At 43.8% G+C, this 26,378-nt stretch overlaps 1 protein-coding gene across 1 annotated transcript in view; it reads right to left on the bottom strand.

The window, feature by feature from the left end:
- Positions 1 to 18,074, bottom strand: part of fer1l6 (fer-1 like family member 6) — a 68,125-nt gene extending 50,051 nt beyond the window's left edge. The window contains 12 exon segments of the mRNA XM_064976978.1: positions 669 to 1,009; positions 1,949 to 2,141; positions 2,667 to 2,853; positions 6,136 to 6,292; positions 6,504 to 6,582; positions 6,699 to 6,761; positions 7,878 to 8,009; positions 8,439 to 8,467; positions 10,238 to 10,247; positions 11,096 to 11,232; positions 13,149 to 13,240; positions 17,798 to 18,074. Of these exon segments, the coding sequence (XP_064833050.1) occupies positions 669 to 1,009; positions 1,949 to 2,141; positions 2,667 to 2,853; positions 6,136 to 6,292; positions 6,504 to 6,582; positions 6,699 to 6,761; positions 7,878 to 8,009; positions 8,439 to 8,467; positions 10,238 to 10,247; positions 11,096 to 11,232; positions 13,149 to 13,240; positions 17,798 to 17,844 (1,467 nt within the window). The 5' untranslated portion in view covers positions 17,845 to 18,074.
- Positions 18,075 to 26,378: the final 8,304 nt, after the last annotated feature.

Genomic DNA, 26,378 nt, shown 5'->3' with positions numbered 1-26,378 from the left:
ATGAGTAGGAGTGTTCTGTCTATAATGTCTGAAATGAGTCTGTCTATAATGTCTGAAATGAGTAGGAGTGTTCTGTCTGTCTGAAATGAGTAATGTCTGTTCTGTCTGTCTGAAATGAGTAGGAGTGTTCTGTCTATAATGTCTGAAATGAGTAGGAGTGTTCTGTCTATAATGTCTGAAATGAGTAGGAGTGTTCTGTCTGTCTGAAATGAGTAGGAGTGTTCTGTCTATAATGTCTGAAATGAGTAGGAGTGTTCTGTCTATAATGTCTGAAATGAGCAGGAGTGTTCTGTCTATAATGTCTGAAATGAGCAGGAGTGTTCTGTCTATAATGTCTGAAATGAGTAGGAGTGTTCTGTCTGTCTGAAATGAGTAGGAGTGTTCTGTCTGTCTGAAATGAGTAGGAGTGTTCTGTCTATAATGTCTGAAATGAGTAGGAGTGTTCTGTCTATAATGTCTGAAATGACTAGGAGTGTTCTGTCTATAATGTCTGAAATGAGTAGGAGTGTTCTGTCTATAATGTCTTTCTGTGTGTGCATAAACCCCAAGTAGATTAGCTGTAGTCATGGCGTCAGCTAGTGAGGATCGTAATCAATAACAGTTTTTACAGGATAATTACAAAACAAACCTTCCATCATTACCCTCTCTGTATATGTATCTCTCCTCACCTGAGGTGGAGACTCCACCGGCATCACCTCCGCCCCGATGGCCTTGGCTTTCTCCTCCTCCCCTGCTCCTCCTCCTGCTCCTCCTGCCCCCTTAGGGTCCTTTCCTGTTGCTTTCCCTGCCTTGGTGTCCTTCAGAGGTTTGACTAACCGGGACAGCTTGGACTCTCCCCCCCCTCCCCCCCCTGACAGTATCTCTACAGATAGTTCCAGGTACACCCTGCCCCTCCACGACACCCCTTCCCTGACCCCCTCGTTCAGTTCGGGGTTGTCATCCACCATAGAGAAGTTACGGGCCGAACCGTAGATGTTGACCCAGGCCGGTCCGAATGTAGGGAGGAAGCCTGGATACAGAGGGTAGAGATTACAACACATGACCATTATAATAACATACTGGGACAGACTGGAACTCTAGACAACTGTTTGGTTACATCCCCAAAAAATGTCACCTTGTTCTCCACTTTTGGCACTACTTTTGGTACTCAGTTCATTAAAAATCCTACAATGTGTTTTTTTGGCTTTTCCCCCCCTCATTTTGTCTGTCATAGTTGAAGTGTACCTATGCTGAAAATTGCAGGCCTCTCATATTTTTAAGTGGGAGAACTTGCACAATTGGTGGCTGACTAAATACTTTTTTGCCCCACTGTATATAGGGCATAGTGTTCTATAGGGCTCTGGCCAGATGTAGTGCACTATATAGGGAATAGGGTTCTATAGGGCTCTGGCCAGAAGTAGTGCACTATATAGGGAATAGGGTTCTATAGGGCTCTGGCCAGATGTAGTGCACTATATAGGGAATAGGGTTCTATAGGGCTCTGGCCAGAAGTAGTGCACTATATAGGGAATAGGGTTCTATAGGGCTCTGGCCAGATGTAGTGCACTATATAGGGAATAGGGTTCTATTGGGCACTATATAGGGAATAGGGTTCTATTGGGCTCTGACCAGAAGTAGTGCACTGTATAGGGAATAGGGTTCTATAGGGCTCTGGCCAGATGTAGTGTACAATATATAGTGAATAGGGTTCTATAGGGCTCTGGCCAGAAGTAGTGCACTATATAGGGAATAGGGTTCTATAGGGCTCTGGCCAGAAGTAGTGCACTATATAAGGAATAGGGTTCTATAGGGCTCTGGCCAGAAGTAGTGTACAATATAGGGAATAGGGTTCTGATCAAAAGTTGTGCATTAGATATAGGGAAAAGGGTTCCTATAACAGCATGATGTCAATCAATCAGTCAGTCAGTCAGTCAGTCAATCAATCAATCATTCAGTCATGACTCCTGACCTTTGTCCCCGTCCTGTTTGTTGGAGATCCTCCGCAGGTCGATGTAGTGTGTTCCTATGGCTACGTCGTTCATACTGCCCTCGTCCCAAACCTGGATCTTCAGCCGCTGACACAGAGGAGGGAACATCTCAGTAAATATTATCTGCTCGTTCCACTCAGGGTCTGCTGTACTTTTCTGGGTGGCCGTTCTGCCCTGTAACAGCAAAACATGAGAGAGAGAGAGAGAGAGAGAGAGAGAGAGAGAGAGAGAGAGAGAGAGAGAGAGAGAGAGAGAGATGGGGGAGAGAGAGAGAGAGAGAGAGAGAGAGATGGGGGTGAGAGAGAGAGATAGAGAGAGATAGAGAGAGAGAGAGAGAGAGATGGGGGTGAGAGAGAGAGAGAGAGAGAGAGAGAGAGAGAGAGAGAGAGACAGACAGACAGACAGACAGACAGACAGAGAGAGAGAGACTGTAGAATCATGTACTAGTGTCAGTCTCCTTATCAATAACCTTAATGTAGAATCATGTACTAGTGTCCGTCTCCTTATAGATAACCTTACTGTAGAATCATGTACTAGTGTCAGTCTCCTTATCAATAACCTTACTGTAGAATCATGTACTAGTGTCCGTCTCCTTATAGATAACCTTACTGTAGAATCATGTACTAGTGTTCGTCTCCTTATAGATAACCTTACTGTAGAATCATGTACTAGTGTCTGTCTCCTTATAGATAACCTTACCATCTGGTTGAAGAAGGACACCACCACGTATGGGTCTATGAGGGCTGTGTTGTCCCCTATGAAGGCCTTGGTGACGTTAGCCATGATGGAGGAGTTGTTACGAGGCAGACCCTCCGCTCTGTACACCTTCACATAGAACCTGGCCCAGGGACGCTCCGAGGGGAACCCCTCAGGAACCAACAGGTTCCTGGGTCAAAGGTCAGAGTGTGAAAACATTTTGAGAGAGAATGGCATCTGAATGGACTAGCCTCCTGAACTAGACTCCTGGATTAGCCTCCTGAACTAGCCTACTGAACTAGCCTCCTGAACTAACCTCCTGGACTAACCTCCCGGACTAACCTCCCGGACTAGCCTCCTGGACTAACCTCCTGGACTAGCCTCCTGGACTAGCCTACTGAACTAACCACCTGAACTAGCCTCCTGGACTAGCCTCCTGAACTAGCCTCCTGGACTAGCCTACTGGACTAGCCTCCTGTACTAACCTCCTGGACTAGCCTCCTGAACTAACCACCTGAACTAGCCTCCTGAACTAGGCTACTGAACTAGCCTCCTGAACTAGCCTCCTGAACTAGCTTCCTGGACTAGCCTACTGGACTAAACTACTGGACTAGCCTCCTGGACTAACCTACTGGACTAGCCTCCTGGACTAGCCTCCTGGACTAGCCTCCTGAACTAGCCTCCTGGACTAACCTCCTGAACTAACCTCCTGAACTAGCCTACTGGACTACCCTACTGGACTAGCCTCCTGGACTAGCCTCCTGGACTAGCCTCCTGGACTAGCCTACTGAACTAGCCTCCTGAACTAGCTTCCTGGACTAACCTACTGGACTAGCCTCCTGGACTAGCCTCCTGGACTAGCCTCCTGGACTAACCTCCTGGACTAACCTCCTGGACTAACCTCTTGAACTAGCCTCCTGAACTAGCCTCCTGGACTAACCTACTGGACTAACCTACTGGACTAGCCTCCTGGACTAGCCTCGTGAACTAGCCTACTGGACTAGCCTCCTGAACTAGCCTCGTGAACTAGCTTCCTGAACTAGCTTCCTGGACTAGCCTACTGAACTAACCTACTGGACTAGCCTCCTGGACTAGCCTCCTGGACTAGCCTCCTGGACTAGCCTCCTGGACTAACCTCCTGGACTAGCCTACTGGACTAGCCTACTGGACTAGCCTCCTGGACTAGCCTCCTGGACTAGCCTCCTGGACTAGCCTCCTGGACTAGCCTCCTGAACTAGCCCCCTGGACTAGCCTCCTGGACTAGCCTCCTGGACTAGCCTCCTGGACTAGCCTCCTGAACTCTCCTCCTGGACTAGCCTCCTGAACTCTCCTCCTGGACTAGCCTCCTGAACTCTCCTCCTGGACTAGCCTCCTGAACCCTCCTCCTGGACTAGCCTACTGATCTGTTTTTGCTGTCTTTTTAACTTAATTGCTGAGCTTGAATTAAATTAAATTAATTTGGGTAAGAACATAAAAAGAAAGATATCCATTGTATTCCCAGAGGATAGCTGAGGACTGAAGGGTTTGATGAAAACCATATACAGTGCCCTTCAGAAAGTATTCAGACCCCTTGACTTTTTCCAGTTTGTTACGTTACAGCCTTATTCTAAAATGAATTATATTGTTTTTTTTTTACCTGATCAATCTACACACAATACCCCATAATGACAAAGCAAAAACAGCTTTTTCGATATGTTTGCTAATTTATGAGATTCAAGTTATTTGCTAATTTATTAAAACCTGAAATACTCAGAAGTATTCAGACCCTTTACTCAGTACTTTGTTGAAGCACCGTTGGCAGCGATTACAGCCTTGAGTCTTCTTGTGTATGACGCTACAAGCTTGGCACATCTGTATTTGGGGAGTTGATCCAATTCTTCTCTGCAGATCCTCTCAAGCTCTGTCACCTTAGATGGGGAGCGTCGCTGCACAGCTATGTTCAGGTCTCTCCAGAGATGTTAGATTGGGTTCAAGTCCGGGCTCTGGCTGTGCCACTCAAGGACATTCAGAGACTTGTCCTGAAGCCACTCCTGCGTTGTCTTGGCTGTGTGCTTAGGGTTGTTGTCCTGTTGGATGGTGAACCTTCGCCCCAGTCTGAGGTCCTGAGCGCTCTGGAGCAGGTTTTCATCAAGGATCTCTCTGTACTTTGCTCTCTTCATCCCGGCCTTGATCCTGACTAGTCTCCTAGTCATTTGATTGTTCACTTTGGCCAGGTGGCCAGCTCTTGGAAGAGTCCTGGTGGTTCCAAACATCTTCCATTTAAGAATGATGGAGGTCACTGTGTTATTGGGGACTTTCAATGCTGCAGAAATGTTTTGGTCCCCTTCCCCAGATCTGTGCCTCGACACAATCATTCCTTGGAGCTCTACAGACAATTTCCTCGACCTCATGGCTTGATTTTTACTCTGACATGCACTGTCAACTGTGGGACCTTTATATAGACAGGTGTGTGGCCTTTCCAAATCATGTCCAATCAATTAAATTTACCACAGGTGGACTCCAGTCAAGTTGTAGAAACGTCTCAAGGATGATCAATGGAAACAGGATGCACCTGAGCTCAATTTCGAGTCTCATATCCAATGGGTCTGAATACTTCTGTAAATAGTTGTTTATTTTTTATTTTGTGCAGATTTATCAAAAATAAAAAAATAAAAAACATTTTTTTATTTTTGATAAATTTGCTAAAAAAAAATAAAAACCTGTTTTTGCTTCATCATTATGGAGTATTGTGTATAGAGTGCTGAGCATTTTTTTTACGTATTTTTATTTAATCCATTTAAGAATAAGTCTGTAACGTAACAAAATGTGTAAAAAGTCAAGGGGTCTGAAAACAGTTGTACATCAACAAAGGGCTTTGTCAACATGCCAGAGAAACCTCCTTCCTCCATGATAACAGGCTTCTGGTGAAACGGTGTGTTTACTTTGTCCTTTTAATGTTTATTTGTCGATGATAAGGATTACTCATAATTTAATCTCACAAAGCCAAACGAGTGTCTCTGAATAATGATATTATGCTATGTTGCTATATTGCCAGCGCGTGAGATTACTCATAGACTCACTATTTAAACACACCTTGTCTGCATGTTACTGCTTAAACACACCTGTCTGTATGCAGGTCAAACAAGAGTATGTCTTACTTGTCTGTTACTCAGCATCGCTGGTCTTCTGAGAGAGGTGTGTGTGTGTGTGTGTGTGTCTTACTTGTCTATCTGCTCCTCAGCATCGCTGGTCTTCTGAGAGAGGTGTGTGTGTGTGTGTGTCTTACTTGTCTATCTGCTCCTCAGCATCGCTGGTCTTCTGAGAGAGGTGTGTGTGTGTGTGTGTGTGTGTGTGTGTGTGTGTGTGTCTTACTTGTCTATCTGCTCCTCAGCATCGCTGGTCTTCTGAGAGAGGTGTGTGTGTGTGTGTGTGTGTCTTACTTGTCTATCTGCTCCTCAGCAGGTGTGTGTGTGTGTGTGTGTGTGTGTCTTACTTGTCTATCTGCTCCTCAGCATCGCTGGTCTTCTGAGAGGGCTGTATGGCGTCTCCCTTCCCCATCACGCTGATGTCGCACTTCAGGTAACCTTTGACCCCGGTCCTGATGTCTGCCGGGTCCGTCAGCACCGCCCACTTATTGGTGAACTGGTGACCTAAGACGGGGACGTTCAAGTGTATTATTTGCTGTAACAAATCAATTGGACATCTTACTCACCAGAATTCACATTGAAAAACAGCAAGAAAGTTAGCATTAGCATTCAGTTAGCTTTTCAGCAATCCAGTCAGTTATGAAGGAGCACCGGGCTGAAGCGTGGGGGGAATGGGAGCATGTGGGGACATAGGGTGTGGATGTCGTTCTCTTACCAGGTTGTCTATAGACCGTTCCCACATCCATCTTGAAGGAGCCCACACAGAAGCCTTTCATGATCTTGGTATGCATCACCTGCAGAAGAAACAGACAAACTAAATATTGAAGGTTTTATTTTTTTGTTGATTTTTTAATTAAAAAAATAATAATATGGTCGAATGTCTTTATGGATGAGCGATGCATTTGCTTACTGATAGTTTGATGACTTTGTCAAAAAAGCTCTCTTGATGGCCGTAATAATCAAACACGAAGTACTGTTTCAAAAAACAGAGATACGATGGATTGTTACAGATCTTTTGAGTAACAAGGAAAGACAATGATTATTAGTCTCATTCCAATACCAACCATCTGGTAACACTTCATTTTTAAGGGTCCTTGTTACAGTGTAATTCCATAAGTAATTACAGTGTAACAGGCATTGTAATACTTCATAGTTACATTGTAATAGCAACATGTAATTGTTGGTAATTTCAGTCTGTAATTACAGGAGTGTAATAACAAATGTTTACTACCATGCTTGTTACAAATGTTAAAGTTTCCGATAGCATCCTATTTTTCGAAACCTTTGCTAGCTAGCTAAAGCTGACAGAATATGCTACGGTCGCTGCACGCTAGCTAACGTTAGCTGGACTTGATGATAATCATCTTCCCTGAACCTTGTTTTCACGGTCGTGCTTTATCAAACAAGAGTTAACGCACACTCAACACGTTAAAGTTACTTGTGTCAACACACTATGAGTAGCGTTTCAATCTAGTTAAACATAGATAACTTATTAGTATTAAAACAAGCAGTATTATTGCTAAATGGATAAAGCAACAACTGGTAGCTAGCAAGTGCGAGCAAAAACATGCACATGCAGATTTTGAAGAGTGCATTCAACTGCCGGTAGGTAATTAGAGCCTTTTGAGCCTCCAACCGTTGTAATCTCAGACACCCAGTGCATCTGTCCACCAGAGATTACAACCTTGTGACCGTTATTACTGAATCAGCTGAGAAGAAACTAAACACTAAATTGGTGAATTTAGTGGAAACTTATCCATTAGTAACAAGCATGGAAACAAGCATTTGTTATTACACCTCTGTGATTACAGACCGCAATTACCACCAGTTACATGTTGCTATTACAGTGTTACTATGAGTTATTACAGTTAACTACAATACTTGTTACAGTGTAATGTTTTACAGATAGATACCCATCGTACAACCCCAAACAGCAAGCAATACAGATGCATTAGCACAGTGGCTCGGAACAACTCCCTAGAGGGCAAGATCCTAGGAAGAAACCTAGAGAGGAACCAGGCTCACAGGGGATAGACTCCCTAGAGGACAGGATCCTAGGAAGAAACCAGGCTCAGAGGAGAAGGTTCACCTCATTGATGAAAGGGGCATTGGTGCCCTCTTTGACGGTGGTCTGTTTCTTCTCGTCTCCTATCTCCATGATTACGCTAGGGTCAATATTCTCCCCCACCAGCTGTTTGGCCTCGGTGATGTTGATGGCAATCTGGAGGGAAGATAATCAAAGTCACCTTTATTCGCCAAGTTAAATGGTTTTGCCAGCAATGGACAGACAGAAAATAGACAGAGGAATCTACACATAATATACTATCAGCATATACCTTGTGGATACACTACAAATTACACATGATAGGAGAGGACATGTACAGATTTTGTCATATGAGGACAGAAGTTTTGGAAGTTCCATGGCAATGTGTCCCAAACATCCAGTGTCTATTTCCTCAACACAGGAGTACCAGATACAATATGAACCAATCAGGGCTATTCCCTCAACACAGGAGTACCAGATACAATATGAACCAATCAGGGCTATTCCCTCAACACAGGAGTACCAGATACAATATGAACCAATCAGGGCTATTCCCTCAACACAGGAGTACCAGATACAATATGAAAATCAGGGCTATCAACCTACCTGGAAAGTCTGGGCCAGATTTTTATTCCCTCACTGTCCAGAATCTTTATTCCCTCAACACAGGAATACTTAGTTTAGACCTGTGTGGAGTTATTAACCCTCAACACAGGACAGATACAATATGAAATCAGTCAACATGGAAAGTTACTGTCCAGAATCTTTGGTCTTAGTTTATGTGTGGAGTTATTAACTTGACATTATTACCTGGCACCACAGGCAAACATTTTGATCAGTCAATTTTCAGATTTTGGGATATTTTGCAAATATATCTTCGATACTTTCACAACATGTACACATGCATCAGAAATAAATAAAAATAAATAATAAATAAATCGGCAATACTGTATACAAATGATTGATTTGTATCATTTTACCAAACTCCGTCAACTACAAAACTCTCCATGTTGAATCAATTAGCCTTCAGAAGCGTGTTTTCCTGGGGCATATCGGTAGCTCGTCCAGACATCGCGATATCCTCTGTAGAGGTCAGTACTTCGCGCTGAAAGATTAGTCATTTCCGTTAACCTGATTGGTTAAAAGGCTTCACAAAATGTTTGAAAATATCTCCCGCGAAGAATCAACGTAAAGAGAGACAAAATTAGAAGGGTAACATGCTGATATTTTAGTCCTGCAGTTATGTCAATAGACATAAAAAGTACTCCCCCCCCCCCACGAGTTCAAACAGGTGCAGTTAATACAGGTAATGAGTGGAGAACAGGAGGGCTTCTTAAAGAAAAACTAACAGGTCTGTGAGAGCCGGAATTCTTACTGGTTGGTAGGTGATCAAATACTTATGTCATGCAATAAAATGCAAATTATTTACTTAAAAATCATACAATGTGATTTTATGCATTTTTGTTTTAGATTCCGTCTCTCACAGTTGAAGTGTACCTATGATAAAAATGACAGACCTCTACATGCTTTGTAAGTAGGAAAACCTGCTAAATCGGCAGTGTATCAAATACTTGTTCTCCCCACTGTATATTATTATGATTTTTTTTTACATAAAAGACTGTAAAAGCACCAGCAAATCCAAGTTATTTTAATTTAGCAAATCTGTCCCAAACTGTTCCACTGGATCCCCAATTTGTAAGTCGCTATAAGAGCGTAAATGACTTAAATGCTATTCCCACGTATAATAGTGATGAAACACAAACGTAAGCCAGGTATGAAATGATTACGTCAAATCGGTTTGGGCTTTTTGCGGCCAATTTGTAATTATGTTCCGGTCCCCTGACCATCCGCTCGAGAAACAATTGTCTGAATGTAGATGATGATCCCTGCTATGGTCATTGCATTCACATTTCGAGAACCATCGCTGTTAATATGGCCAGTAGTGACTTTGCCAGGTGGAAGGTAAACAAGCACACCGGCTAATAGCCGTTAAACGGATTCAGAAACACGGACAGTGTCAGGAATTGCCGCGATTTGACGGGTATGACAGAGGAAAGTGTAGGAAGCATTTTTTTTTTACAACTAAAAACAATAAGCTGTCATTTTTAAATAACTTGATTTTCCTAAACAGGTTTCCTACCATCACTGACACCTTTCATGCAAAATGGGCATCGACCATAATGAGTCCGAAACGTTTCACAGAATCTGGACAAAAATAATGTCCAATATGAATAAAAAGGGTAAAGTCTGTTGACTGTTTGTGTCTGCTCGTGATATTAAATAAAACATTGTAATGTACCCGATAAGGCACCTGCTTCCGCTAGCAAAAGCAATGCCATAACCAACTGCGTTACCGCTAAGAGCAGCTTTTGGTCCGTTTTGGCGTATATTTTTAAGGACACAACTTAAATATTTCTCGCCTCAGTGCAAGTGAGCTGGACAGGCAAATAACCAACTCTGGCGTAAGGGCTGGAAAATGACAGTGCGCCAGTTTTTTTCTAAAATGTTTATGTTTTTTAAAAGTATGTATTTAACATTTATTTAACCAGTAATAGACTCAAGGGGGACCTCGCAAGAGGTCAGCAGGAAGTAGTCACTGTGTAAACACAATACAACACAACACAATACAATATAACACAACAACACAATACAACACAACACAATACAATATAACACAACAACACAACACAATATAACACAACACAATATAACACAACACAATACAACACAACACAATACAATACAATATAACACAACAACACAACACAACATAATATAACACAATACAATACAATATACCACAGCACAATATAAAACAACACAATATAACACAACACAATACAACACAATACAACACACAATACAATATAACTCAACACAATACAACACACAATACAATATAACTCAACACAATACAACACAACACAATATAGCACAACACAATATAACACAACACAATACAACACAATACAACACACAATACAATACAACACAGCACAATATAACACAACACAATATAACTCAACACAATACAACACACAATACAATATAACTCAACACAATACAACACAATATAGCACAACACAATATAACACACAATACAATACAATAGAACACAATACAACACAACACACAATACAACACAATACAACACAACACAATAGAACATAAAACAACACACAATACAATAATACAATAGAACACACATACAACACACACAATACAACACAACACAATACAGCATAATACAATACATTAAAAACATCTGTTGTGATGTACCTCTTGGTCTGGGGTAGCTGTCTGACAGGTAGGGTTCCCGAAGGGCCAGGCTGACCATCGTCGGGGTACTGTCCTTCTAACAGACCAGTGACCTCAGCATTACCCTCTGGCTCTGTACCATCTGTCAGGGCACGACACAAATCAATCAATCATTTTTTGATCAAGACTAAAGGACGTTGGCAAGGAAACATTCCCTAGTAGGATGAAACATAGAGAGGAAGCAGAATTAGAGGGGGGAGGTCCATCATCCTCTGGCCATACCAGCTAGAAGTTCAGCTACGGAAGTCAACACGTCGTGACGTATTCAGTCTAAAATAACTAGACTGAGCTCGATCTGTATCTGGTAAACTAGCACTGCATGTTTAAAAGTAAGTGAGCCATGATGTTTTAAATATCAGGAGGGTACATGATCACATGTGTATCCTTAATCCTACAGGACATACAGTAAATCCTACAGCAAATACTCCATGAAGACAGAAGCACACGACTGTTTGTTCAGCTGGAGCTGACTGTGTGGTCGAAACTAGTGCACTACATAGGGAATAGTGAGCCATTTGGTACGCAGAGATGACTGTCTGATCAGCTGGAGCTGACTGTGTGGATATGACTTAGGAGTGCATCCCAAACGGAGCCCTATTCCCTATGGGCCCCGGACGAAACTAGTACACTACCCCAATGGGCCCCGGACGAAACTAGTACACTACCCCAATGGGCCCCGGTCGAAACTAGTGCACTACCCCAATGGGCCCCGGACGAAACTAGTGCACTACCCCAATGGGCCCCGGTCGAAACTAGTGCACTACCCCAATGGGCCCCGGTCGAAACTAGTGCACTACCCCAATGGGCCCCGGTCGAAACTAGTGCACTACCCCAATGGGCCCCGGTCGAAACTGGGGCACTACCCCTATGGGCCCCGGTCAAAACTAGTGCACTACCCCAATGGGCCCCGGTCGAAACTAGTGCACTTCCCTAAGGGCCCTGGTCGAAACTAGTGCACTTCCCTATGGGCCCCGGTCGAAACTAGTGCACTACCCCAATGGGCCCCGGTCGAAACTAGTGCACTACCCCAATGGGCCCCGGTCGAAACTAGTGCACTACCCCAATGGGCCCCGGTCAAAACTAGTGCACTACCCCAATGGGCCCCGGTCGAAACTAGGGCACTACCCCTATGGGCCCCAGTCGAAACTAGTGCACTACCCCAATGGGCCCCGGTCAAAACTAGGGCACTACCCCTATGGGCCCCAGTCGAAACTAGTGCACTACCCCAATGGGCCCCGGTCAAAACTAGTGCACTACCCTAATGGGCCCTGGTCGAAACTAGTGCACTATCCTATGGGCCCCGGTCGAAACTAGTGCACTACCCTATGGGCCCTGGTGTCGAAATTAGTGCACTACCCCTATGGGCCCTGGTCGAAACTAGTGCACTACCCCAATGGGCCCTGGTCGAAACTAGTGCACTACCCCAATGGGCCCCGGTCAAAACTAGTGCACTATCCTATGGGCCCCGGTCGAAACTAGTGTACATCCCCAATGGGCCCTGGTCGAAACTAGTGCACTACCCTATGGGCCCTGGTCGAAACTAGTGCACTACCCCAATGGGCCCCAGTCGAAACTAGTGCACTACCCTATCCGGTCGAAACTAGTGCACTACCCCAATGGGCCCCGGTCGAAACTAGTGCACTACCCTATGGGCCCTGGTGTCGAAACTAGTGCACTACCACTATGGGCCCTGGTCGAAACTAGTGCACTACACCAATGGGCCCTGGTCGAAACTAGTGCACTACCCTATGGGCACTGGTCATAGCTAGTGCACTACCCTATGGGCACTGGTCAAAACTAGTGCACTACCCCAATGGGCCCTGGTTAAAACTTGTGCACTACCCTATGGGCCCTGGTCGACACTAGTCACCTACCCTATGGGCCCTGGTCGAAACTCGTGCACTACATAGGGAATAGTGAGCCATTTGGTACGCAGACATCTCCAATCACAATCTGCTCTTACTGTTTACAACCGAGTGTTTGTTTTCAAGGCCGTACCTAGAGCTGCTTTATTGGCCAAGACGAGATCAGACGTGGTGACTGTCTTCTTCCTCTTCTTCACTTTCAGCCCGAACATCCCCTTCCCCTTCCTGTAGACAACATTAGACATGAGACCCCTTCCACTTCCTGTAGACCACATTAGACATGAGACCCCTTCCACTTCCTGTAGACAACATTAGACATGAGACCCCTTCCACTTCCTGTAGACCACATTAGACATGAGACCCCTTCCACTTCCTGTAGACAACATTAGACATGAGACCCCTTCCACTTCCTGTAGACAACATTAGACATGAGACCCCTTCCCCTTCCTGTAGACAACATTAGACATGAGAACCCTTCCCCTTCCTGTAGACAACATTAGACATGAGAACCCTTCCCCTTCCTGTAGACCACATTAGACCTGAGAACCCTTCCCCTTCCTGTAGACCACATTAGACATTAGAACCCTTCCCCTTCCTGTAGACCACATTACACATTAGAACCCTTCCCCTTCCTGTAGACCACATTAGACCTGAGAACCCTTCCCCTTCCTGTAGACCACATTAGACCTGAGAACCCTTCCCCTTCCTGTAGACCACATTAGACCTGAGAACCCTTCCCCTTCCTGTAGACCACATTAGACCTGAGAACCCTTCCCCTTCCTGTAGACAACATTAGACATGAGAACCCTTCCCCTTCCTGTAGACAACATTAGACATGAGAACCCTTCCCCTTCCTGTAGACAACATTAGACATGAGAACCCTTCCCCTTCCTGTAGACCACATTAGACCTGAGAACCCTTCCCCTTCCTGTAGACCACATTAGACATTAGAACCCTTCCCCTTCCTGTAGACCACATTACACATTAGAACCCTTCCCCTTCCTGTAGACCACATTAGACCTGAGAACCCTTCCACTTCCTGTAGACAACATTAGACATGAGACCCCTTCCCCTTCCTGTAGACAACATTAGACATGAGAACCCTTCCCCTTCCTGTAGACAACATTAGACATGAGAACCCTTCCCCTTCCTGTAGACCACATTAGACCTGAGAACCCTTCCCCTTCCTGTAGACCACATTAGACATTAGAACCCTTCCCCTTCCTGTAGACCACATTACACATTAGAACCCTTCCCCTTCCTGTAGACCACATTAGACCTGAGAACCCTTCCCCTTCCTGTAGACCACATTAGACCTGAGAACCCTTCCCCTTCCTGTAGACCACATTAGACCTGAGAACCCTTCCCCTTCCTGTAGACCACATTAGACCTGAGAACCCTTCCCTTCCTGTAGACAACATTAGACATGAGAACCCTTCCCCTTCCTGTAGACAACATTAGACATGAGAACCCTTCCCCTTCCTGTAGACAACATTAGACATGAGAACCCTTCCCCTTCCTGTAGACCACATTAGACCTGAGAACCCTTCCCCTTCCTGTAGACCACATTAGACATTAGAACCCTTCCCCTTCCTGTAGACCACATTACACATTAGAACCCTTCCCCTTCCTGTAGACCACATTAGACCTGAGAACCCTTCCCCTTCCTGTAGACAACATTAGACCTGAGAACCCTTCCCACTCTCACTCATGAACAGCAGTACACCTTAATCACACATAATACATACTAACACACATACACAGAGGATATTACCTGAATACATGAAGACAAGGCTAATTCACAGGATGGAAGGCAGCAGGAAGACCTGATATGTTTGCAAATCCTGTGATTCTGAACTTTTTTTACTCAGCTAAATTTGATTAATATAATTTATTTAACCTTTATTTAACCAAGAAGGGCTCATTGAGATTAAAATGTCTTTTTCAAGAGCGCCCTGGCCAAGATAGGCAGCACCAAGTCATTACAAAAAGATTACAGACAGACAACATGAAAAATTACAAGTAATCTAGTAAAAACCATTGAATTCACAAGAGTATAAAACAGCAAATTAAAAACATTGACAGGTCAGGGAATCAGCCTCAAGATCATTCATCAGTGATTTAAAAACACCAATCAGGACAAGTTCTTCCAGTTTAAAAGTATTTTATAAGGTGTTCCAAGACGATGGCGCAGAGTACATAAAAGCCCTTTTACCAAATTCAGTTTGGACATTTGGAACAGTTAGCAGGATAAAGTCCAGCGAACGAAGAGAGTACCCACCACATTTCTGAACAATAAAAATGCACAAATAAAAAGGTAGTAAACCCCAAATGGCTTGTAAATAAAAGTATACCAGTGACTGAGCCTAGGAGTGACTAGAGAAGGACAGCCAACCCTGGTATACAAAGTGCAGTGGTGCGTAAGGGTTTTGCAGGTTCAAATAAATCTCAAAGTGCCTTGGTAAAGGATGTCAATTGATCTCAAACACTGAGCGGTAGCATTCATATATAAAATATCCCCATAGTCTAATAAAGGCATAAATGTAGCTGATACGAGCCTCCTTCTGGTTTCAAAAGAAAAACAGGCCTTATTCCTAAAATAAAATCCCAATTTCAGCTTAAATTATTTTGTAAGTTGTTGAATATGCAATTTAAAAGATAGGCTGTTATCAATTAAAATTCCAAGATATTTATATGAGGTTACAACCTCAATCTCCTTGCCCTGACAGGTAGTAATAGTCGAAAGGTTCAGAGGTCTATTTCTTGCATTAGAAAACACCATTAGTTTAGTTTTGTCAGTATTGAGGATAAGCTTCAATTGACACAAGGTACGTTGAACAGTATAAAAAGCAGTTTGCAAGTTCTGGAAAGCTTTTGTAAAAGATGAGGCACAACAGTAAATAACAGTATCATCAGCATAAAAATTAAGTTGTGCATTTTGGACATTTTTGTCTAAATCATAGAGGACCAAGTACAGCGCCTTGGGGCACACCATTCAGGACAGACAATTTAACAGACATAAGCCCATCAAATTGAGTGCACTGACTTCTATCAGACAGTTAGCAAACCATGCAACTTCATGCTCCGAAAGACCTACACTCGACAATCCCTGCCTTAGTATAGCATGATCAACTGTATCAAACGCCTTAGAGAGATCATGAAAAATTGAGACACAGTGCTCTTTTTTGTCAATGGCTTCAGTGATATCGTTTAAAACCTTAATGGCTGTGGTAATTGTGCTATGCTTCTTCTGATTGGTATATTTGCTTCTTCCTGAAGCCTGATTGGTACATTGATCAAATAGTTAATAAATAACTCTTTTAGCTGTTCACTTACAAGGGTTTCAAGTATTTTCACCAGGGGTGACAGCTTTGAGATTGGCCTATAATTATTTAAAAGAGTTGGATCTCCCCCTTTTAAAAGTGGTAGGACAAATGCTGATTTCCAGATCTTTGGAATTTCATTACATTCCAGGTTTAGATTGAACAGAGATGTAAAGTGGTTCAGTGTCAAGTCCTGACCTTAGTTCCTTTTTTATGTCTCTATTTTGGTTTGGTCAGGGTGTGACTTGGGTGGGCATTCTATGTTTTCTATTTCTTTTTTTTTGTTCTGGTATGGTTCCCAATCAGAGGCAGCTATCTATCGTTGTCTCTAATTGAGAACCACACTTAGGTAGCCTGTTCCCACCTGTGTTTGTGGGTAGCTATTTTCTGTTTAGTGTGTTTTGCACCTAGTGGAGTTGTTTCAGTTGTTCTTTTGTTACTTTGTATTTAGTGTTCAGTTATATTTAATAAATGACGAACACGTAGCACGCTGCACCTTGGTCCTCACCTTCTTCCACCAACAGTCGTTACATTCAGCTATGAAATCAGCTGCCAGATTTAAAAAGCAGGGATCCAAAAGATCAGGACCTGATCTTTTAAATAGTGCACCTGGTTCAACTAATCAAGGGCTTGATGATGATTTGAGTAGTCAAATCAAAAGTGCTAGTGCTGGGCTGGAATAAACCTGTACATCCCTGGGGGTACCCCATACTGGGCTGGAATAAACCTGTACATCCCTGGGGGTACCCCATGCTGAGCTGGAATAAATCTTTACACCCCTGGGGGTACCCCATTCTGGGCTGGAATAAACATGTACATCCCTGGGGGTACCCCATACTGGGCTGGAATAAACCTGTACATCCCTGGGGGTACCCCATACTGGGCTGGAATAAATCTGTACATCCCTGGGGGTACCCCATACTGGGCTGGAATAAATCTTTACACCCCTGGGGGTACCCCATTCTGGGCTGGAATAAACATGTACATCCCTGGGGGTACCCCATACTGGGCTGGAATAAACCTGTACATCCCTGGGGGTACCCCATGCTGGGCTGGAATAAACCTGTACATCCCTGGGGGTACCCCATACTGGGCTGGAATAAACCTGTACATCCCTGGGGGTACCCCATACTGGGCTGGAATAAACATGTACATCCCTGGGGGTACCCCATACTGGGCTGGAATAAACCTGTACATCCCTGGGGGTACCCCATGCTGGGCTGGAATAAACCTGTACATCCCTGGGGGTACCCCATGCTGGGCTGGAATAAACCTGTACATCCCTGGGGGTACCCCATACTGGGCTGGAATAAACCTGTACATCCCTGGGGGTACCCCATTCTGGGCTGGAATAAACCTGTACATCCCTGGGGGTACACCATGACGGGATTTGAGAAACACTGTTCGAACTAACATAGCAATTTGCAGAGGTTGAAAGTTGTTGTTTTTAAGATCTTACCTGTGTGTGGCTGGACTGCCACTGTGACCTGATGGATCCTTATCCATTTTGACAGGACAATATGCCCAGGAGTCCCTGACACACTCCCCCGACAGCTGATAACTGAGATATTAACACACTATCCAGATTCCTATCCTAATGCTTCCAATAACACTACGTTTTATTAAAATAGTACTCTCTGATACACTGTCTGAACAAAAGTGTTTGACTGCTCTCTGTCTCACAATACACCTTCCAGTTCCTCCTGTCCACTCAGCCAATCAGTCACTCTTGTATCCTCCCTTGTTTGACTTTCAGTGGTTTGAATTTCCTTCCTGCATAATTATCCTGCTTATTGATATTACCCTGCATAGTGATATTTTCCTACTTGAGCCCCTCTCTCCCCAGTTCACATAGAGTAAATGACTGAACCAATGGGACAGTGTTGAATCCTATAGCTTTTATAGTCTCTCAGTTGAGTCTCTCTGTTGAGTCTCTCTGTTGAGTTTCTCTACTGAGTTTTTCTATTGAGTTTCTCTATTGAGTTTCTCTATTGAATTTCTCTATTGAATTTCTCTGTTGAGTTTCTCTATTGAGTTTCTCTATTGAGTTTCTCTGTTGAGTTTCTCTTTGAGTTTCTCTGTTGAGTTTCTCTATTGAGTTTCTATGTTGAGTTTCTCTATTGAGTTTCTCTGTTGAGTTTCTCTGTTGAGTTTCTCTGTTGAGTTTCTCTATTGAGTTTCTATGTTGAGTTTCTCTATTGAGTTTCTCTATTGAGTCTTTCTGTTGAGTTTCTCTGTTGAGTTTCTCTATTTAGTCTTTCTGTTGAGTTTCTCTGTTGAGTTTCTCTATTGAGTTTCTCTGTTGAGTTTCTCTATTGAGTTTCTCTATTGAGTTTCTCTGTTGAGTTTCTCTATTGAGTTTCTCTGTTGAGTCTCTCTGTTGAGTTTCCCTGTTGAGTTTCTCTGTTGAGTTTCTCTATTTAGTCTCTCTGTTGAGTTTCTCTGTTGAGTTTCTCTATTGAGTTTCTCTATTGAGTGTCTCTATTGAGTTTCTCTTTTGAGTTTCTCTGTTGAGTTTCTCTGTTGAGTTTCTCTATTGAGTTTCTCAATTGAGTCTCTATTGAGTTTCTCTGTTAAGTTTCTCTATTGTGTCTCTCTATTGAGTTTCTCTATTGAGTTTATCTGTTGAGTTTCTCTATTTGAGTTTCTCTATTGAGTTTCTCTGTTGAGTTTCTCTATTGAGTCTCTCTATTGAGTTTATCTGTTGAGTTTCTCTATTGAGTTTCTCTATTGAGTTTCTCTATTGAGTCTCTCTATTGAGTTTCTCAGTTGAGTTTCTCTATTGAGTCTCTCTGTTGAGTTTCTCTATTGAGTTTCTCTATTGAGTTTCTCTATTGAGTTTCTCTGTTGAGTTTCTCTATTGAGTCTCTCTATTGAGTTTATCTGTTGAGTTTCTCTATTGAGTTTCTCTATTGAGTTTCTCTATTGAGTCTCTCTATTGAGTTTCTCTATTGAGTTTCTCTATTGAGTCTCTCTATTGAGTTTCTCTATTGAGTATCTCTGTTGAGTCTGTTGAGTTTATCTGTTGAGTCTCTCTATTGAGTTTCTCTACTGATTGAGTTTCTTTTTGGAAAGTCAAACAATGATCTTGACACGTAGACAAAATAATCAGATTCAGTAAATATTTTCAAAATGTACATAGGATTGTCTATAGAGGGCCGGTTTTCCGCGTCCAGATTAAGCCTGCGCTAAAAAAAGAAAGAACATTTAAATAGTGATTCTCCATTGAGCATTCCCTCCTTTTGTCCAGGTCAAGTCTAAGCATGTCATCTGTGTCTGGGAAGCCACAAACACTTGTACAAATATGCCTCATATTGACACATACTGCCACATGTACTGTACGATGTACGTTTTTTGGAAGAAGGTGAAACAAACAACTTACTTGGGTTTGGCCTCCATTGGATTGTTTTAGGAAAGGGTTGCAGTTTCTCTCTCAGTCGGAAATTGGACCGTTCAAGCACACGGACATCGTCGTTAGACGAGGCGATATGAGCTAGAAGAACAGCGTATAGACTGACTCGTAGCTAGAGTTTTATTGGCTGGGGCCATGCTCTTTCCTGAGAACAGAAAACAGACAGAATGTAGCTTGAGGTGACCCAGACTTTATGATTATTTGCTCATGAATCATTTCATAATCTGATCTGGTTTCATCACTGGGAACAGCTTTACTTTCAAACTCCCAATTGTTTAAAACAACCCCCCACCATGTGTAATTTGCATTTACAGTAAATGTATTCCTACTTGATTGTTTACAAGAAGACATTGTCAAACTATCACCAGCCTTACAGTATGTGTTCTACATATCAATAGAATATCAATTGGCAGCATTCCACCTGAAGATGTTTACACAATGTGGGGAACAGGATCCAGAAACTGGCAGTGAACACACCTCCTTGGTAAACAGAGCTCGACTCACATGCAGACCTGACAGTCTCCATCTGCATAGTGCACACAAAGGTGTCATTCAATGAATATCTGACATCTTAACACAAGTGCCAGAGAGGTTGTTTTTGGTAACTTGATCACATGTAGCTTTATTGTTTGTAGTATTTTAATAAATTTATTGAAAACATAAATATAAAACACAACATGCAACATCCAAAATCGCTGGTGAAGGTACCGATTGGATGGTTTTAGACTTGTTGAACAAATGCTTGTTTGGTTGACATGCTCGGGTATGAATGTTGCAGCAGTGCAGCTTATGTTGGGGTGGGGAGGTCCTCCCCGACAATGACCTCTTGGAGAAGAGATCCTTCCTCAGATCATTGAGATCATCTAGGTTGGTTGTCTTGTTAAAGAGAGCACAGGTGTCTCTCAAAGCAATGTGAAAAATTGACAAATTCAGATCGAGGTGTCAAAATGATTCAGGTGCCATAGAAACGAAGGCATCGGTGACCTCTGGAAATGACTTCTACGCTGTCTTTTTGCCCAGGTCACAACCTGTCGATACCAAAAAACAACCCACAGCTTTATGGTTGGATAATCTTTGTTAAGATGGATGAACAGCCCAGTAAGGAGGAGATATCTGTATCCACTGTGTTGCAATTATAATGGTCTGTGTACCTTTTTGAAAAGTGTATCCTTAAGACAAAAGCATATTACTGTCTGCCTTCTTTGTGGTCAAATTTTGGCACTGATGTCAGAGAGCCCTTTTGAGACCACAGACTCATCAATTGTAACGCAGATCTATTTTCCATCTTCAGATTCATTGGCACACACTTTCTGTGTCAACATCTTCAGATCCTGTTTTATTATTAGGGTTTCTGTGAAAGTCAAGTTCACAATCATGGAATGGATAATCAGTCAATGTTCCTAGCTGAGTGTGCCGAGGTAAATATCCGCTTGAGTCAGATTCTGTACATGGAGGTAAGTGGAGCGTTTAGTTCCAACAACAGGTTACCATTGATAGTTAGATAGTTGAATAGGGTTGGTAGAACGCAGGGGTGTCTTCCACCCGATAGCCAGTAGCAAGGTTCAGTCTTACAGAAACCTTTGTGGTTCTTGCCAGAATCACCATGGCGGACTCAGTTCTCACCTTGCAAGCTTCAGGAATAGTCTGCCCGGATGCCATTTGCACTGTGCCGAAAGACAAGGCGTTGTTGGTCTGGCTGCGCCAAAGACCAAAGAACTTGGTGTATGGTATCGAGTTTAACACCCAATCTTACCAAAATGTCTGCATACATAGACTGTATGTGGGAGGTCTGCGACAACCAGTAGGTAGTGAGATACTTCCTTGGCTCCAATGCGGATTGATAGCGCACATACCTCTATAGCGGTGAGTGTCGTCTGGGGAGTCGTTCCCAGTGCAAGTCAGAGAACTTTTTCGAACAAGGGAATGGCAGTTAGCCGTTTTCTAAATTGTGTTGAACAGTTCCAAACTGATTACGGATTTTTCCGACCAGCTTGCCAAAATGGCATCCTCAACCATAGTGCCGTTTTGGCACACGCCAAAGGAGGAGGTCGATAAGTGTCGGCTGGTGAACCTCCCAAGCCACATAGGAAAACCTCATGTTCGGTTAAGTTCCGAGTTGAACTCACCTTGTCATTTGACACCGATGGTGGACTCATGACCAAGTTCACCGGCGTCAGATGCTGACGTCGAACCCACGCCGTTGCACAATGTATGGCAGGTAGCCTTGGAAGAATGCGGTGAGGTCTACGGAGTTGGCATAGTTATTTGTGACCAGACTTGGCTGGTTTTTCCAATCCATTAGTGGTACCAAATGGTCAATTAAATCTATCCCAATCATCATTCGTTCAGTGTCAATGCTAGTCACGTACACAAGGTGGATCAGTGACATGCTTTCGTAGTTGCGTTTAAGTAGGAGATGCTTGGTTAGGGGCGAGGTAGCTTGAGTGAAAGCTCGAAGATAAGTGTCGCAACGTTCCGTTTTAAACCAACGTTTTTTTCTGCCCCTTTGAGGTCATCTAGCACAGTTTGAGATATGAGGGAAATAGTCGAACCCAAATCTATCAGAGCATCACAGGTCAAACAGTCCTCTAAGACTGCTTTAAGGTATGACCTGTTCGAGTTGTTTTTTCTCGTCATATCCCCAACAAAGTGGAGTGGGTTGGAGGAATGGAGGGCTTCTTGACAAAACCTGTAGGCTTGTGTCTAGAACGAGCAGACCCTGGACAGGGATTTGAGTGTGGGCGGGGGGTAATGGAAATGTTGACAGCGAATGGTGTGAATTTCGGCAGACTCGGTCTCCAACAATTTTACGCCTAGTCATGATGACTGATCCTTATCCTCTTTCTCAAATTTCTTCCACTGCATCTCTTATCTGAGCTTCAATATCGTTTTGGGTTAACGTTTAGATCTTGTTGAACACTTTATTGCCCTTGTTAGGCTTGTTACCCTTGTGTCCTGACACTTTGTGAGGGTTAGGTGCAGAGACGTAGAGGCCAGGTCGATCTCAATGGAACCTGTTAGGTTAGGGTTAGGGTTAGGGTTAGAGTTAGGGTTAGGGTTAGAGTTATGGTTAGGGTTAGGGTTAGGGTTATGGTTAGGGTTAGAGTTAGGGTTAGGGTTAGAGTTAGGGTTAGGGTTAGAGTTAGGGTTAGGGTTAGAGTTATGGTTAGGGTTATGGTTAGGGTTAGGGTTAGGGTTAGAGTTAGGGTTAGAGTTAGGGTTATGGTTAGGGTTAGGGTTAGAGTTAGGGTTAGGGTTAGAGTTATGGTTAGGGTTAGAGTTAGGGTTAGAGTTAGGGTTAGGGTTAGAGTTAGGGTTAGGGTTATGGTTAGGGTTAGGGTTATGGTTAGGGTTAGGGTTAGAGTTAGGGTTAGAGTTAGGGTTAGGGTTAGAGTTAGGGTTAGGGTTATGGTTAGGGTTAGAGTTAGGGTTAGGGTTATGGTTAGGGTTAGAGTTAGGGTTAGGGTTATGGTTAGGGTTAGGGTTATGGTTAGGGTTAGGTTAGAGTTAGGGTTAGAGTTAGGGTTAGAGTTAGGGTTAGGGTTAGGGTTAGAGTTAGGGTTAGGGTTAGGGTTAGGGTTAGTCTCATCGCATAATCCGGGAATCTGCACAAACCCGAATCCCACGAAAGTGGGTGCACAAGAGTAAAGCAGACTTGGATACATTTGTAAACCATGCCTAGTTTAACCCTAACACCTTGTCCCAAACTGCCGCTCTTATGGGTCAGCATATAATGATGTAATTACTTGTGGAAGGTCTCTGATGGGGTGTCTCTTCGTGGACCGAGTTCACCTTCTACTCTGATGTCAGCACCTCTTTGGTTACCAGGTGGAAGTCTCTGATTGTCCACAAGATGTCAGTGTCCTTCCTCTTAGCGGTCTGTTACCTCTCCTTTGTTCTGAAAAGGCGGTCTTCTGAGTACAGTCAGCCGTGTAGATCAGGGCTCCTGAATACGGTCAGCATTGTAGATCAGGGCTCCTGAATACGGTCAGGGCTCCGTTTAGATCAGGGCTCCTGAGTATGGTCAGCTGTGTAGATCAGGGCTCCTGTGTACGGTCAGCATTGTAGATCAGGGCTCCTGAGTCACGGTCAGCTGTGTAGATCAGGGCTCATGTGTACGGTCAGCATTGTAGATCAGTGCTCCTGAGTACGGTGAGCTGTGTAGATCAGGGCTCTTGAGTACAGTCAGCCGTGTAGATCAGGGCTCCTGAGTACGGTCAGCATTGTAGATCAGGGCTCCTGAATACGGTCAGCATTGTAGATCAGGGCTCCTGAGTACGGTCAGCCGTTTAGATCAGGGCTCCTGAGTACGGTCAGCATTGTAGATCAGTGCTCCTGAGTACGGTCAGCCGTTTAGATCAGGGCTCCTGAGTACGGTCAGCATTGTAGATCAGGGCTCCTGAGTACGGTCAGCTGTGTAGATCAGGGCTCCTGAGTACGGTCAGCATTGTAGATCAGTGCTCCCTGAGTACGGTGAGCTGTGTAGATCAGGGCTCTTGAGTACAGTCAGCCGTGTAGATCAGGGCTCCTGAATACGGTCAGCCGTGTAGATCAGGGCTCCTGAGTACGGTCAGCCCTGTGTAGATCAGGGCTCCTGAGTACGGTCAGCCGTGTAGATCAGGGCTCCTGAGTACGGTCAGCCTTGTAGATCAGGGCTCCTGAGTACGGTCAGCATTGTAGATCAGGGCTCCTGAGTATGGTCAGCCTTGTAGATCAGTGCTCCTGAGTACGGTCAGCCGTGTAGATCAGGGCTCCTGAGTACGGTCAGCCGTGTCGATCATGGCTCCTGGGTGGGAATGAAAGCAGTGTAGACACACGATTCCTTCCCGGTTTCCACTCCTTGGAGAGTGGTAACCGGGTGGTCCTGCTTGAATTCACCCTCTTAGACACATCTACTCATCCGTAGCATAGATGAAGAGGTTCCTTTGTCTTCTTCAACCTTGAGTTGCGTTTTGGGGTTGAGACTACTCCTCGATTGCAGCGGGCGGAAATCTTGTTTGATATGTTTTATACCCCTGGGTCACAAAGGGTTGTTTCCGTATTTATAGTTCTCTGGGCGTCCCTAGTTACGATGCAAGGTACGGATTTTACTCTGATCCAATTTAGACAACTAACTTCACATTTCATCCTTGCAAAAACATTCTATTTGATCTGGGCACTTTCCACACGACGCACAGTATGCAAACGCCAGGTACATATGATGAAAACTCTTCAAGTTACAATGTTTTCGTTATAACCTCGTCATTTAACTTTGAATAACATTACTAAAACAACATTCATTTTCATATTCCATCTATCGTCATTACCACCATTTTGACTGACGAAACATATTGTCCCAAAGTCCATTTATTGCATGCTACTGTTCTGTGCTGGGTTCTCCATTGGCCCATCATTCATTCCGTTCCTCCATACTGAGAGGACAAAGGGATTCTGTCTGCTGCTTTAAGATTTACAATGGCGTGAGGTGTCATAAAACCACCCACCTCCCGACCTCTCTTCCCCGCTGGTAAGTGTGAGAGAGGTCTCTGTAGGATTGTGGTCCACGGTAACCTGACCGGAACAGGCCAGTCATGACATTAAAGTCCTGATATCCTCTGTGACTTTAAATTAAACAACTGATGTCCTCTGTGACCTTAAAATACACCCCTGATATCCCCTCTGACCTTAAAATACACCCCTGATATCCCCTCTGACCTTAAAATACACCCCTGATATCCCCTCTGACCTTAAAATATACCCCTAATATCCCCTCTGACCTTAAAATACACCGCTGATATCCTCTGTGACTTTAAAATACACCCTAGGTGCTGATGTCCTCTGTGACCTTACACTTGCCATTATACCCTTGATATCCTCGCTATAGTTCAGTTCACCACTGTCATTCATCGTATTATAGTTCTGAGAGGCCTGTCCATCGTGCTATAGTTCCCTAGGTGCTCAAGGATTGAGAGGCCTGTCCATCGTGCTATAGCTCCCTAGGTGCTCAAGGATTGAGAGGCCTGTCCATCGTGCTATAGCTCCCTAGGTGCTCAAGGATTGAGAGCCCTGTCCATCGTGCTATAGTTCCCTAGGTGCTCAAGGATTGAGAGGCCTGTCCATCGTGTTATAGTTCCCGAGGTGCTCTAGGATTAAGAGGCCTGTCCATCGTGCTATAGTTCCCTAGGTGCTCTAGGATTGAGAGGCCTGTCCATCGTGCTATAGTTCCCGAGGTGCTCTAGGATTGAGAGGCCTGTCTTGTTGGTTTCCAGAACTCAGCTGCAGTAGCACACTTCGAACAGCAGGTGGCAACATCATAAAACATAAAGCATCCGTGGGTTAAACATGGACTTTATTCATTGACCACATTAGCTTGATTAGAAGAATTGTCAGGCTGCAGAGCTTCAACAGAATATTAATCTACATGTAACAAAACCTCCATCACATCTACTACAATGAGATTTGTTGTAGTATACTTAGAATAGGTAGTACAAAGCTAATGCAAAGACAACAATAAGGCCTTAGACTTTTCCCAATAACAGAAGGTTACCTAAAGGACAGTCAACATCCTTAATAAATGACTGTATTCTTGGGTTCAGAGATTTCAAGAAAGGCATTTCATTGTATTTGTGCATGTGACATTAAAATTGTA

The sequence above is a fragment of the Oncorhynchus masou genome, chromosome 10 (genome assembly GCF_036934945.1).
Source record: "Oncorhynchus masou masou isolate Uvic2021 chromosome 10, UVic_Omas_1.1, whole genome shotgun sequence".
In the NCBI taxonomy this organism is placed as follows: Eukaryota; Metazoa; Chordata; class Actinopteri; order Salmoniformes; family Salmonidae; genus Oncorhynchus; species Oncorhynchus masou.
The sequence above is the reverse complement of the archived record's forward strand: the minus strand, read 5'-3'. Positions and strand labels throughout refer to the sequence as shown.